The 14177-nt window shown below is 55.7% G+C and overlaps 4 protein-coding genes across 4 annotated transcripts; 2 read left to right on the forward strand and 2 right to left on the reverse strand.

Annotated features, from left to right (window-relative positions):
- Positions 1–72: 72 nt before the first annotated feature.
- CDEST_09859 (Putative autophagy protein ATG17) lies at positions 73–5709 on the reverse strand. Its single transcript, XM_062926017.1, has 3 exons — positions 5349–5709; positions 5174–5285; positions 73–5116 (listed from the first exon to the last, which is right to left on the reverse strand). The coding sequence occupies exons 1-3, from the start codon at positions 5414–5416 to the stop codon at positions 968–970; spliced, it is 4329 nt and encodes a 1442-aa protein (XP_062782068.1). The 5' UTR covers positions 5417–5709; the 3' UTR covers positions 73–967.
- Positions 5710–5936: 227 nt separating this feature from the next.
- On the forward strand, positions 5937–7670 carry CDEST_09860 (Putative centromere protein H). Its single transcript, XM_062926018.1, has 3 exons — positions 5937–6210; positions 6270–6435; positions 6507–7670. Exons 1-3 carry the CDS (start codon positions 6051–6053, stop codon positions 6880–6882), a joined length of 702 nt encoding a protein of 233 aa, XP_062782069.1. The 5' UTR covers positions 5937–6050; the 3' UTR covers positions 6883–7670.
- Positions 7671–8082: 412 nt separating this feature from the next.
- CDEST_09861 (uncharacterized protein) lies at positions 8083–9929 on the reverse strand (the record flags this gene model as incomplete). Its single annotated transcript, XM_062926019.1, has 2 exons — positions 8083–9671; positions 9732–9929. The coding sequence occupies 2 exons, from the start codon at positions 9927–9929 to the stop codon at positions 9300–9302; spliced, it is 570 nt and encodes a 189-aa protein (XP_062782070.1). The 3' UTR covers positions 8083–9299.
- Positions 9930–11770: 1841 nt separating this feature from the next.
- Positions 11771–13742, forward strand: CDEST_09862 (Putative High mobility group box domain-containing protein; the record flags this gene model as incomplete). Its single annotated transcript, XM_062926020.1, has 6 exons — positions 11771–12041; positions 12135–12334; positions 12623–12670; positions 12902–12974; positions 13062–13279; positions 13349–13742. 6 exons carry the CDS (start codon positions 11771–11773, stop codon positions 13376–13378), a joined length of 840 nt encoding a protein of 279 aa, XP_062782071.1. The 3' UTR covers positions 13379–13742.
- Positions 13743–14177: the final 435 nt, after the last annotated feature.

The following is a 14177-nucleotide window of genomic DNA, read 5'->3' on the forward strand; positions in this document are numbered from 1 at the left end:
CCCAGCATAACAATTAACTGTCTCTTCTTGATAGCACATACAGTTGATGTGCCTTTCATTTTCGAACTGCCCAGCAAAGAACTTTCTATATTCAATAACATGATACAGTGGAACATATGTTAACAATGATCTGGTCAGCAGTGCTCTTTTGGTTCAATTTCAGGAAAGCATCTCTGAAGCCATCCATTCCAAGACAGATAAGACAGCGCAGTCTCTTCTAAAACTAGATGTCGCTCTCGTCAGCCATCCCAATGAGTAGGTAAATGTAAAACAACCCCATTCTGTGCGCTTTCCCGTTCCTCTGACAGAACCATGTTGCCCAATACTCCATAACTCTGTGTCCAAGAATGGCATGCATCTGTTGTCCCTAGCCCTCCCCCTGTACCGGTTCAACCCCCGATCAACAGTCAGATCCATATGACTGGCACCTAATGAAACCGCAGCCACAGGCTCAGCGATGAACTGGACAATCCCCAATGGATTCCACCCATACATATAGCTCAAAAAAACAACAAAAATAACACTGTACTACAGCAACACCAAACAAGCTCAAACCTTTGTGGGGCCTTTGTTCGGGGGGCTTGGTGATAATGCCAACATACCCAAAGCAAAGACAAGTACAGAAAAACTCCAAGCAACCGTTGCCCAACGGGCTTTGAAAGCCGTGGGTTGCGCTTACAATATGCAGATTCCTACTCCCTGCTACCACAGCCCCCTCTTGGTGGTGGCATCAGCTCCTTTCCTGCCCTTCCCACTTCCGTTTCGCCCTACCACCACCGCCACCGCCCTCGAAGCTCAAGTCAACACTCCACAGCGAGTCCCACACGATGCTCCTCTTCGTCGGGCTTTCGACGCTGACCTCGCTCCTCTGACGCTGCAGCCTCGTGGGCGATCGAGCATTCTGACCGGAATCAGTTAGGGGTTCGTTCGCCCAAAGAGGAGGATCACAGCAATGGAGAGGAGGGATTCAGGGGCCGATGAGGGAATCGATCGTGCTTCGTACCTCGGGCGAGGTGGGCCTCTCGTCACCCGCCTGCGCGGGATGGCCCTCTTCCGCAAGCGGGCTCGAGGCCTGCCCAGCCTGCCCCGAATGCTCGTGTCCATTGGCCGACGATCCAAGAAGGTCCCCGGGCGGGCTCGTCTCCGTTGGCGTATCCGGCGCGACTGCACGGAGCGAGTTGGTTTCGCTGCCCAACGCGTTACCCTTGAGCAGCGCCGCACCTCCGCCAACGGCGAAGGGCAGGGCCTTCTTGGAGTTGGAACTGCTCCGACGGCTCTCGAGACTCTTGCTCAGCGCTTTGCTGACACCTTCAATGCTGTGCGGGTTCGCCCGTTGCTTGTCCTTGCCGTTCGCCTGCGCATGCGTGTGCATGTCCGCCATGGCCTCAACAGTGTTCGCCGCAATCGTGGACTTGCCCAGTCCAGGCGTGGCGGGAGCGCCCGGCTTGTCTTCGTGCGCGTCGATGAGATACCATCGCAAGCCGTCAGAAAGCTGGAACGGGTTATCGTCCTCCTCGCCGTTGACCGAATCGTTGTCGGGCAGTTGCTTGTGCAGGCTCTTCGAGAGGTCGACGACACGCTCCTGTATCCGAGTGATGCGAGCAACGAGCCATTCACGAGACCGCAGACGATGCGCGTCGGTCTCGCGCAGGAAGTAGTGAGGGAAGCCCACGTTGAACGCAGCCCAAGCCCCGGCTGTCTGGTTTCTCGTCGGAAGGAACAGAGCGAGGTCCCCTTCCTTAAAGTGCTTAAAGGCAATCTTCTCATGCGAGTCTCGCTGCAGGGTATGCGCCTTCTCCCTGTACGCACGCGCGTCTCGTTGGAGCTTTCGAGCGAGGTGCTCGACATCCTTGACACGCCTGTATACTGTTTCGGCAAACAAGTCCATGTCGAAGCTGCCCAGACGCGTCATGAAGGCTTCGTACTTGTCCGTCTCCGTGTCGGTGTCGGTGCCGTTCATCCAGTACAGCAACTCGAGGTCGGTGCTATCGGCCAAGGTACGACTAATGAGCATGCCAGAGCGACGGATCATTGATTGGCTGGGGTCCGATGAGTCGTTCGCATTGTGCATCTGGCTCGTGGTGCCTCTCTCAGACCGTGGGACCTTCTGTATCGTCATCGTTGAGTTTTGGCGCGTGACCGCGAAACCCAGCCGTTCCAGCAGCCTGCAGAGTCGGTCGTTCTGGGAGTAGAGACGCTGTGTTAGGTCCTTGGTCTTCTCAGACCTAGACTCGAAATGGCTAAAGACGGCCGTGAGCTTGGCTCGGGACTTGTCCATCTTTTCCTTACAAAGCCGAAGCTCCTCTTCAAGGCTACCCACTTGGGATTGCCGGGATGCGAGCTCCTCGGTGAGGGAGCTGATCCGCTCCTGTCCTTCGTCCAGCTTCTTCCTGAGGCTTTCCGACCCAGTCTCGCCATCGGCAATCTTGGCGCGAAGTTGATCCAGCTGTTCCCGGCTCTCGGCTGCTTCTTGTTCGAGAGCAGCCACCTTGGCCTTCTCTACATCCAAGTTCTCTCTCAGTTGCCTAGAGCTATCCTCCTCAAGCGCGAGGTTGTCCTTCGTTTCAGAAATCTCTGTCTTCAAAACCTTGGCGTGCTCCTCGGCTTGCTCAAGGTCGGCCTTGAGTATCGATTTGTCGCTCTCCAGGGTCTTCATCTTGGCCGCGACATCTGTAGCCCGGTAGACAAGGGCATCGATGAGATCGTTAAGGTCCTCTGTGATGTCGTCGTTGGGAGACAGCTGGTCGTGAACATCGCGAAGGGCCTTCAGTTGTGTATCAGCGGTGTCCTGGGTTGAACCCAAGATCTTGGCCAGCTTCTTCGCCTCGTCGTTGGCCGTTCGGAGCTGCTTATCGAGCGACTCGTTCTGCTCTCTCTGAAGCCGTGCCTCGTTGCGTAGGAATTCGACTTGGCCTTGGGTCTTGAGGGCCTCGTCCTTCTGCTCTTTCTGCAGCCTTTCGACCTCGGCTTCCAGCTCGTGCATCCTCTCAATGTACGTGGCCTTTTCGTTCTCTCTTGACTCGTCAAAGTTCTCAATCTCGTCCTCGGTGTCTTCTATACGCGCCTTGAGTCCCTTGATCTCGTTCTCGAGCGACTTCCGCTCTTCGACGAACTCCCGCTGCAAGGCCTCCATGTTCTCGAGGAGTTCCTTTTTGGTAGAGTTGGCCTCTTCCATCCGGCCCTTGACGTCGTCGTGGGCGGTAGCCCTGACGCTGAGATCCTTTTCGAAAGCTGCACACTTCTCCTTCTCCGCATTGAGTTCACGTTCGAGCTGTTGTATCCTTTGCAACTGGATCTCAGAACCCTGCGAAGCTGGCCGGTTGTTGAGTTCGCTTTCGAGTTGCTGTATCCTCAGGTTCAATGCCTCCGAGTTGTCGGGTGATCGACGGTTGTTCAGCTCATTTTCTAGCTGTTGGATCCTCTGCAATAGTGCCTCTGGATGGCCCGTCGCACGATGGTGATCCTCTGAGGGCGCCGTCGACTTTATCGAGTTTGTCGAATCATTCCTTTCGTGGCCGAACAAGCCTCCGATGCCAGGCCGAGATGCCGCACTTTGCCTATGGAGCAAGTCCTCCAATCTCCGTACCCTGCTCTCAGCCGTCTTCAGCTTGTTCTCGAGCTTCGATTTGTCATCCTGGAGACTGCGAAGCAGATCATCGTCACCGCGGATCATCAAGCCGCTCCGTCCAAGGGCAGCTTCGTGGACACTGCCATTCTTAAAGGCCTTCAGCCTCTTCGACTGCTGCTTCGTGGGGCTGCTCAGCTCATTGACAAGCTTCGTCACGTCGTCAATGATGTCAACTTCGGCCTGTTGTCTCTGAAGGTGCTCCAAGAACTCTTCGAGGTCGCGCTTGGTCATGCTTGGCCAAGTCTCTTCCTCGCCCAGCAGGTTGACCTCGAGACCCAAGATGTTGGCCTCAACCTTGTCTCGGCCGTACATGCTGCCAACCATCTTATGCCACTTCCTCCTCCTTTTTGACTCCTCATCTTGGAATAAGGCCATCTCGTTGGCCAGTGTTGACGAATCTGTCTTGATCTTGTCGGACCACTCACGGCGACGGACTGCTTCGGAGACGAAAGAGGCGTACATGTATGGAAGCTGGTGGATTAGGCGCAGATAATCAAATGTCGTCATGTCGTCTTCGGCCTGGTTTAGAACGCTGATTTGATTCTTAACGCTGCTGTGCAATGTAGTGATCTCAGTAATATTCCGCATGAAGCCGACGGAGTCCGAGGCAATGGCGTTCCGCGCCTGCGTGGCGTAGTTCAGCATATCGTCCATTTCCGCAGCGCGTTTCTTCAAGGTGGGTATCAAACGCGATGTGTGGTTCTCGGCCGTCCGCGACGCCTGGAGGACGTTGGGTTGGGTGTCAGAGTACTCCATCATGACGTGGTAGTCCGTCTGGATCTTTTTGGCCACAGCTTCGAGGTCCTGGAGCAACTGCGCTGCCTCGCCGCTGTGCGTTAAAGCGGATCGGCCCACGAGGTTGTCGAAGTCCCCGATCAGTTGCCGCAGCGCTCCGTACATCCCATCCGCAGCCTTGTCCAGATCGGCGGCTTTGGTGCTGAACTTCTTCAACGATGACGGCGCAAAGCGTCCTGACTTCTTGGCCGTGTCCTGCTCGATTAGGTCTTCGAGCGTCGCCTGCTTCTTCTTGAGATCCCGCGACGTCATGAAACGCACCATGGAGGCAGCGATGGGCACGTTGCGCGCAATAGTGAGGTAGTGCTCCCAGTTCTCGGCGAGCTGCTCGTACTCATCCAGTGCGGGCTGCACCCACTTCCGCAGCTCCGCGTACTTGGGCTCGATCTGCTTCACACTAATCTCCAGATTGGCCACTGCCGCATCGAGGCATTTAATGATGACATCCATCTCGCTGTATCGCTCCTGGATCTCGGCCGCCATACGCGCTGAGTCGTCGACAATGCCGAGAGCCCATGCCTGGCGCTCCTTGCAAAGGGCTTGCCATTCTGACAGGACGCGGATATTGCCGATGTAGTTGGGGGCGTTCGGGATGGCGTATCGCTTCGGGAGGGGCAGTTCGGAGGTGGGAGACGAGGCGGTGCCCGGGGGTGTGGGTTGCGATATCCGGAGGTCGTAGATGTAGATCTCCGTCTGCGCAGCGGTCAGCAAGGCCCTCATCATATCAAAGGAGGAAGAGATGTGGCTTACTTCCTGATGAAGGGTTTGCAGCTTGACACCTCGTCCCTGAGCAGTCAAAGCAACAATCTGATGCGGCGGGATCGACGCCTGCCTTGCGATCCAAGCCTTGAGATCATCGAGCCTATAACAGACCAGTCAGCCTCTCCTGCTCACCGTCGCGAGATCACCGGCACCAGAAACGTACGTGGTGAACTGCGTCGTGTCCACCTGCAGGCGCTGGCCCGTATGGGCTATCAACACCTCCGTCGCCATCACCGGAACATCTCCAAGCGGAGGCTGCGATAGCTGGCCCGTAGCACGGTTCTTTACAGCGAGATAGCCAGGGCTGTTCGTCGTAACTATAAGATGGTGCCGGAGTGGTTACGTCGCAAAGGCGGGAGAGACTCGTGAAATTTCCGCCTCATTCGCGTTTCTTTTCTGTTGTTGTCGTCTTCGCCGGGTGCCGGACAAGTAGTAAATAAGGCATGCAGGAACGGCGATCACAAGGCGCAGGCGAGTGTTCGTTCGCCAGTTTCCCAAGGTGACCGCTGAGGCGCGCACTCCGGCGCTCGTGCAGGGCTGCGAATCCGCTAAAAAAACCTAAGGAGAGACATAGCGTGATGTCGGCTTGTGATCCCTGTTGTCATATGATTGGGTCGTTCGATGACCTTCAGCCACAGATTGTGTCATCAAAAGGCGAAGCTGCTTAGCTAATATGCACTCATCAGCCACATTTCTAGCACCCTTTTCGGCTCTACCGTTCACATCCGGAACCGTAACCAGCACCGCCGCCGGATCCCACCTTTGAAGCGCGTGTCGCGTTCCGGAAGGCGGGGCTCTGATAATCGGGCACCGGACTCAGTCAAAGGCCATATTTGCAATCTGATGCCCGACACCGACCTCGAACATGGATGAGCCGCAAGACCACAAGATTGCCGACCAAGCTGCCGAAGCGCCCTCTTTGCTATTCTCAGACGACGAGCAGCGCGTCCTGGCGCTCTACGATGAACTCCGCGACCTTGAGGTGAAGGTTGCCCTCATCAAGGCACAGCAAAGCTACGCCCCAGGTACTTCATCCCATTGAGGGAGAACCACATTGGTCGAAGACGTCTGATCATTTCCATAGATGTCCCAGTACAAAATACCAAAGAGAATGTGCGACAGACACAACAGGACGCGGCAAAGGCGCGTGCCAGATGGCTGCTGAGGAACGACATCACAGACAACGTTATCACGGCCAACCCGATCCTCAAAGCGGTCCATGGCAGCACGCAATCCACGCCGATTGAATCGTGAGTCGTCCTCACATCTCATTCTCGACCATACGCAAGTGCACGCACGGCAACCAGCTGACAATGTCCAGTGATCTCCTCCCTTACGTCCGCGCCCGCGACGCTGCCTCCATCGCGCTTTCCAAGACATCCTCCGACATCCGTTCCGCTGTCGATGAGCTCACCGATGTCGAGGCCGAGAGCCTGCGCGTGGGCCGGCGCAACATCGGGCTAGCGGCCGAAGTGCTGCGGCTGGCCACAGAGACGGAGATGAGGCGAACGGGCGAGACGGACGACCCCGCTGTGCAGGCAGAGATGGCCCGGCTGCAGGTTGAGCTTAAAGCCAGCAGGCAACGGTGGAAGGTTATGAAGGGCACAGCTAGTGCCGTGGTCGTTGGCAGCGGCGTCGACTGGGCGAGAGATGAGGTGCTGACGGACATCGTGTTGGATCCTGAGGATGAGCGATGAGGAAGGTCTTAAGTCAGAAGGACATCGGCAGATGTCCTCCCAGGTCGAGTGCATTTGGACTGACGGCTCAACTATGTCTCGATTCTATGGGATGGCCAAGCACGCGCTAGACGGCATGATCCTGAGGCTGACTTGTAGTTGATGAATGGGCTCGGCTTGTACCACGCCGACAACCAAGGCCGTCTACCGTCCAAGACGACACGCAACGGTGAGAGTCACGCAACGTGAACGGTCTGTCAGGGGAAAGGGATAATGTTCGAACCGCCGGTAACCATCGATCGATACCGAGGAGTCAACAACATTTGCTTCAGTTCGCGATGCACAGCACGTAGGAAGATACGCCGGTACGGCCCGTCTCAGGCAAGTCACGATGGCGAGAAACGCGAGCTGGCCAGCCCAGATGGCAAACTCCGGATCACGGGGCACTGCCCTGTCCTGCGCACGATCGATCAACCACCGTCCATTCTCAATTGCACAGCAAGGACAGCACTCTGCCAGACACTGCATCGGCAGTTGAAGAATCATGTTTGGTCACCAAGCTCGCGGCCCCTGCCGTTCTCCACACGATCCTCGCCACTCACAAGCTCCCATGAAGCCTAACGGGGATTAACGCGACTCGGGCGCTATGGCCACCGCGATGCCGAGCGGGCAATCACGTGGGAGGAGCTTGGCCCCGAGATCTGCTTCTGCGGCCAATGCCTGAGCTGGAAATTGTCTGCCGGCATTTCATTGCTGTCTGTACGGGTAGAAAATATACAATATGGAAAAGGGTCTTTGGTGTCTGATTGAAGCGCGTTTCAATCCCCAGGGGGAAACGCAAAAACAGCATCCCTACACCTCCTGCCTGTTAGCAATTCTGCGAGTTCCAATCTTGTGATCCATGTATCTCACTCACGCGTCACAGTGGAAAGACAATACGCGTGCGTCCAAGCCATTCGTCCACTAACGAATGGAACACTCGCTTCCAGATTAGATAATCAGGGTGCGTCCTGCGTCTTGCGTCTGTCGAAGAAGACGAGAGGGGGAGGGAAATGGGACTGAAATTTGGGGGGAGTGCAGAGCTCCCTGACAGTCCTGCTCCGCGTCTGTTGCGCCGGATCAGCCAGGAGGGAGTGGAGCAGCCGGCTGGCGCTGGGCTACACTCTCCATGTACATGCGCGTGCAGCTCGCCAGGTGTGAGGGACTTGAATGTTTGGCTTGGGAGGGGAGGGGTGTGTGTGTGTGTGTGTGTGTGTGTATGAGTGAGAGAGTCTGTGGTCAGGGAGGAGGGCCAAAAATGGCCGGGGAGCATCAGGTACAGCACAGTATCAGCAAGGCAAAGGCGACTTAACCAGCAAAACTGCCTGGCTCCATGTATCCGCTACAGGTCGTGGGTACTTCACGCACTTTGTTCGCCAGCCCATTACCACTTCCTTCCCAGCGCCAGCCCAGCCAAACAGGGAACAAGCGGGCAAAAGCAAAATGGCTGGGCCCGTCGACCTGTCTGGAATGGTGCGGAAACGCCTGCTGCTGCTGCTACTACTTGCTCCTTATTACTACTGCTGGCACAAGCTGGGTCCGGCTGATCTGGTCGCCGCCTGGCCCATGGCTAAACGTCGTGCCGGCTTGTGAACTTGCAGACGAGGCCTGCATTGGGTGGTGCGCAATGTGTGCCTGAGTGCATTGGTGCGGGGAGGAGCTGTGTCCGACTGTCTTGCAGGCATCTCCTAGCATGTTGTTTCGAGGTACACGACGCGCCCGCACATTCTGTGCGCATGACCAAGTATTCCCACAATTGCTCGACGCCAACATGTCGTTGCACTGCCCTGCTGCCGCACATACGGATACTGGGCGATGGATATCGTACTGGGGCCGACGACTCGACAATTTCGAACGGCAACCCGGCCTTCAACCTTTCGAGTTTGAAGAGAGTAGTAGAGAAGCTTTTGTTCAGGACGGTGGTAAGAGAAGCGAGGCGTGAGTTGTCGCATTGCCGTGGTATCTCCAGTCTTCAACCGGTCGGTGTTGGTGTCGACGCTTCAGCTGGTGTTCCATTACCGAAAGGTCACCAAGAGGCCATGCATCAGCATTTCAGCTTGTGTCATCTATTGTCAACGAGTAGCTTGAAGGGTTCCCGCACGTGTTGCATGCTTTCTCTCCGACGAGAACGAGAAGAGGTAAGAAGGCGTGGAAATCAACATCCAAAAGAAGGCTGGGGAGTCCAGAGTGTACCGTGAGCTGCGCGTGGGAGTGATTGGGAGCATCTGCCCAAGCTGATTTCGGATTTGGTGGACCAAGTTGACGGTACCTTGGGTTAAGTAGCGATACATGCCAATCTCGTATGACGGTACATGGGGCGTATGCATGAATCAAGTACCCAGAATCCGTTTCGGCGAGTGGCCGGCTCGAGTGCCATCCCCCATCAATCAACAGTCACATTACTTCCGGTCGTCGGTCCAATGTCGCATCTCCCTGAGCAACAGAGTGCTGTCAATTCGGCAGCTTGCCGCTCCCTTGACGTCCTTGGGTGTCACCGGATGGCAAATGTCTCTATTTCCCTGCGGAATGGGAGCCGTATACCGGATTGGGCTCAATGGGTCCAGACTTGTAAGCTCGACAGCTGGACTCAGTCTGCGGCTGCGGGCCGGCTGGGGTTGCACGAGTTGCTGCTGGAGTGCTGGTTGCTGCCGTAAGGACTCGAAAAGCCTACAGGTCAAGCGTTGCTGCCGTAAGCTTTCGAGGAGCTGTCCAAGCTGTGTCGGAGCTGGTGGGTGGGCTTCGCGCCGGAAGGCTAATAATGATGTTGCACTCTAGAAAGGCCACCATTGGCTTAGCTGTGTGTATCCGGTCTAACCGCGTGGACTGGCAACCCAGGGCGAGCCAAACATGGTGCGTTTGTCGAGTAGAACTCTGTACTCAGTACCGATGGTACGTACGGGCTTTGGGCTTCGCGTTTTGGAGGCGATCCCTTTGGGTGTAATGATGATGGGACAAGCCACTTTTGGAGAGGGGGGAATGCCGCGAAGTGTGTCGAGTAGCGTTTTAGTGTGGGCGAAATTGCGCAGCATCGTCCAGGAAGCGTGGACACCCGCACGCACAGTGTGCCTACGTCTGAGTGATTGATTGTGTGCATCACGCCTCCCTCGCCGACTCCTCCGCTGCCCGCCACCAATGCCCTGTTGATCTCCCAACCTAGCCGGCTGAGCCTTGTCCATTTCGTGGACATATCGGAAAGAGAATGAGGTTGGGCATATCCGTACAGGCTAAGAGGGAGAGTGCCTGTTTGTTGTGTAATCAGTCAGCAACATCTACAAATACAGCCCGAGTAAAGCCATTCGAGTCCTGATGAGCGATCGTCTTGGTGCGTCCGCCGGTCCGGATGACATTGTCCGCTACGCCGTTCCGATAATTCAAATTGGGAGTTACGGAAAACGCGCTGTTGTGTCGGGCAACTCTGATCACAGTGGTCAGCCATCGTATTTGCCACTACGAGACTAGACAGCTGGTATAGGCCATGGGATAGGTACCGAGGGGACGGTATCCGTGTTGTGCATTACACACGTGAAAGGGTCGAGGCGAAGTTGGCAGAAAGCACGAGCTTCGTCTCCCCTCATCCATGCAACGACGCGGGCTCACTTCGAGATACGTCGGCTGGAGGGAATTAGGCCTTGTTGGCAACCAGGCTACAGACGGTAGGGGACCCTTTAGCGCCAATGAGCATAATGAAGGAATTGCCGGGTTCAGGTTAAGTCCAGTCGGTCGCAGTAGGTGTGCCGACTTGGATGTATCCGCACTCCATCCCCATGCTGCCAATGCTTGATGCCATCGCAACAAGGGCGGTGGGGAGAGCTTGAGAGGAGGGTGTGAGTAATGTAGGGTGTCAGGGGAGACTTGGTGCGATAGACAACTGCCCAGGATAAGGTCGGAAGTGATGGTGTTGTGGGAAATAGATGAATCAACAACGTAGACGTTCTCGGTCGGTATAAGTGGATAGCCGACGATGCGCTGTCGTCAAAGGTGGAAATGGCGAAAGCATCAATCAGTCAGTGCCGAATCATCGGCATCCAGCAGCAGTCAACGACTGCGATTGACCCGTAGGGCGATGACAGTGACAAGAGACAGAGAGAGACGTAGGGAACAAAGGGTGGGGTTGGAGGAAGACGCAAGATGCCCAAGACCAAACCACCGCACTCGCTTCAGGACGCGACAAGGTACACAGTGCGAGTTCTTGACGTCAAACAGAGGTACAAAGGGAATGTACAGTACATCGGTGCGGAGTTTTGCGCGTGTTTTGTACCTGTACAGTACCGCACAATAATAGCAGCGGCAAACCGAGGAGGGGAGAAGCAGGGGGGCAAGGACTGGATGGAAGGTAAGGTAGCAAGTGGAAAGAAGACGAACGTGGACGAACGGCGCAGGAAGACAGGAGAGCCGGACAATCATACTGCCTACTCACTCCGACATACGATTGTTGTTGGTGTCGCTCCTGCCTCTGTCTTGTCCCCCCCTTGACCGCGGCAGCTGCTGCTGCAGGTTGCTCTCGCGTCGCGTCTTTGCGCGTACATTTCGACCATCGCATCGCAAGAAGGGGAGTGTAAGTGAGAGGTGGGTGTGTATTGGATCAGTTGCGTGCGGACACACCACACTACCTATGTCGGCAAGTATCATTTTGTCGTAGTGGTACTGCCCCTTCCCCTTGTGTGAAAAAAGAACAGACGGCAAGAAAGGGGGCAGGGGGGTAAGGTGAGGAAAGGAAGCAAAAGGCAAGGAAGGTACCTCCTTTTCCTAGCGAATCTGTGGTAAGGTACCTTTACCCTGAGGGCGGAGATGGACTTTGGGAAGGGACGGGGGACGCTGGAGTAGGTACTGTGAGAGGGAAGGGGACCAGTCCTCGACTGTCAGGAAGGCAATGCGCGCCCACCCTTCCACCCTTCCTGTTGCACCTTCCCCTCTCTTGCCTCTCCTCGCCTCTCCTCTTTTTTTTTCTTACGCGTGCGTGTGCCCAGTGTTGCCGGTGCCTGTACCAGTGCCAGTGCGCAGACCTTTTTTTTTTTTTTTACGGATACCTACCCAGACACCCACAGCCATTCAGCAGCCAGCTGGAGCAGCAGCGCGCAGCAGCAACCAGCCAGCCCGACACCCAGACACCCAGACAAGTGACAAGGTCGGCCAGAGAGGAGGTGATCCAAGGCGAAAAAGAGGAGGAAGGGCCAAGGTGACTGACCCCCCTCCCACCTAGACGCCCCCCCCAGTCTCCTTGCCAGTCGTCCCAGACTTCCCAGCAAAAACAAGTGCACCCAGGCGCGTTGCTCCCGCACAATCACTCCCCCATAGTAAAAAGGCTGCTTGGCCCTCCCCCCATACAATTTCCTTCCCTCTTCTTCTCCCATACAAATCTCCCACCCAAATCCTCCTCTCATACAATCTGCACTCTCGCAATACCACACATTGCAGCCTACGCGCACTCAAACCTGTGAGTACCGTCCGCCCAACTCGCCTTACCCCATCAACACCACAAACACCCGCGCAACACCTTCATTTTTTATTTTCCTTGCCCGTGTCATTTTGGAACTGTCGTCTCGATTCGCAACACACAAGCCGTTTTTTTCTCCGTGAAGTCGGTATCGTGGGCGTTGGCAGACGAAGGCCTTCCAACTTGGCGTGCACCTCTCCAGCTCTTCGTCTTATTGAGCTCCTCGCCATCTCCATCGAGCGCACCTCCCAAAGAGCTTACCAGCTAACCAGAGCTTGACGCGTCCAGAACACCTCAACCACAACACCGTTTCCAACTCTCAAAAACTACCTTCAGGTATGCATCACGATTTCACTTGGACAACTCCGAGCTTCAAATGTCAATTACTTCGCGTTGCGGTGTTCAATTGCGTTTGCGCCTCAACACCACCCGATGGGCTCTGCATCATTGCCCCGCCCCTTGCGCAAAGATACTGCGCTCTTCTCCCGTCGGCGCAACCCTCAACAACCGCAGAACCCTTTTTGTTGAATGTATTGGTTTGCAGAATACTGACTCTTCGTCTCGTAGATACCCAAAATGCCCAAAGCTGCTACCAAGCGAGGCGCGGCCGGCAAGGTCGACAAGAAGCGCGCCAAGAAGGGTAAAGTCAACTGCCATTGTTCTCTGCGCCGTATCGCGCGTTTAGAGACATAACTTCCTCAAGTCTAGCTTACTGACAATGGTTCAGACCCCAACGCTCCTAAGCGTGGCCTGTCCGCTTACATGTTCTTCGCCAACGAGCAGCGTGAGAACGTCCGCGAGGAGAACCCCGGTATTTCCTTCGGCCAGGTCGGCAAGATCCTCGGTGAGCGCTGGAAGGCTCTCAACGAGAAGCAGCGTCAGCCCTACGAGGCCAAGGCTGCCACCGACAAGAAGCGTTACGAGGACGAGAAGCAAGCCTACAACGTAAGACCCCTTTGCCCCCAACCCGTGCCATTGTTTGCGTTGTGCTGAAGCTAATTAGTCCATCTGAAGGCCGAACAAGAGGAGGATGAGTCCTCTTGATTGATGTATTTCTGTTGCTTCTCGGTCCGAATGGGTGGCGTTGAGTTACTTTCCCGCACATCTTTCGGACTTTCCTTGTAACTTTGGGCTCGGCGGTGTATGATGGGATTGAAATGGTTTGTTTTTCTCGTTATTCAGGATCGGCAGGATGGGCGATACAAGGCAGGCAATGCTTCTAAGCCGCCCCCCGCATCCGTAGGCGAGCTGGTCAGGCCGCCAGTCGCGGAACGAAACAGTCCACGATTGGGAGGACTAAATGACATTTGACGGCTCACGTTGACATTTGCATGAACATTTACTGCCGCTCCACCTGCATGCGTGTACGTAACCGAATCTGTGAAGCTATCCAAGAATATGACGTGACGACGTAAGCCGGTCGCATTGCGCTCTATGTTTCTGTTCTCGTCATAGGGGTCTTCTCTTAGGACCCAGAGCCTTTGAAAGACGCCTCTTGAACCATGTATGGTTCCAAACAGTTGCAACCCGCTCCTCGGTTGAGGATTGGCTTAGACACAGCGCGCACTTGATTCGGAATGATTTGGGCAATGATTGCGGTGCAGACGCTACGGCCAGGTCGATCCCCTTCCAAGCGAGATCCCGGTGAGCCACGGTGAGCCACAGTGAGCCGCCTCCGTGGAGACGTCTATGGCTGACCTTACCTTTATGATTTGGGGCAGCTTCCCGGCCCGCTTGGCGGGGAAGAGCACTTTGCTCGGCGCAGTTGATGGCTGTGGCTCTCGGCCCAATCCATGCTTTCGAGTGACATGATGTTTGTAAGGCAGGAACGGGCCAAGTGAGG

Source organism: Colletotrichum destructivum, chromosome 6 (genome assembly GCF_034447905.1).
Source record: "Colletotrichum destructivum chromosome 6, complete sequence".
NCBI classification, from domain to species: Eukaryota; Fungi; Ascomycota; class Sordariomycetes; order Glomerellales; family Glomerellaceae; genus Colletotrichum; species Colletotrichum destructivum.

Bases quoted from the DNA above. Each gene is read 5' to 3' on its own strand.
- CDEST_09859 (XM_062926017.1), bottom strand. From the start codon at position 5,416: ATGGCGACGGAGGTGTTGATAGCCCATACGGGCCAGCGCCTGCAGGTG. The intron at 5,286-5,348 runs GTACGTTTCTGG...GGTCTGTTATAG, and splicing joins GACACGACGCAGTTCACCAC to GCTCGATGATCTCAAGGCTT. The intron at 5,117-5,173 runs GTAAGCCACATC...ACCGCTGCGCAG, and splicing joins TGCAAACCCTTCATCAGGAA to ACGGAGATCTACATCTACGA.
- CDEST_09860 (XM_062926018.1), top strand. From the start codon at position 6,051: ATGGATGAGCCGCAAGACCACAAGATTGCCGACCAAGCTGCCGAAGCG. The intron at 6,211-6,269 runs GTACTTCATCCC...TCATTTCCATAG, and splicing joins ACAGCAAAGCTACGCCCCAG to ATGTCCCAGTACAAAATACC. The intron at 6,436-6,506 runs GTGAGTCGTCCT...GACAATGTCCAG, and splicing joins CAATCCACGCCGATTGAATC to TGATCTCCTCCCTTACGTCC.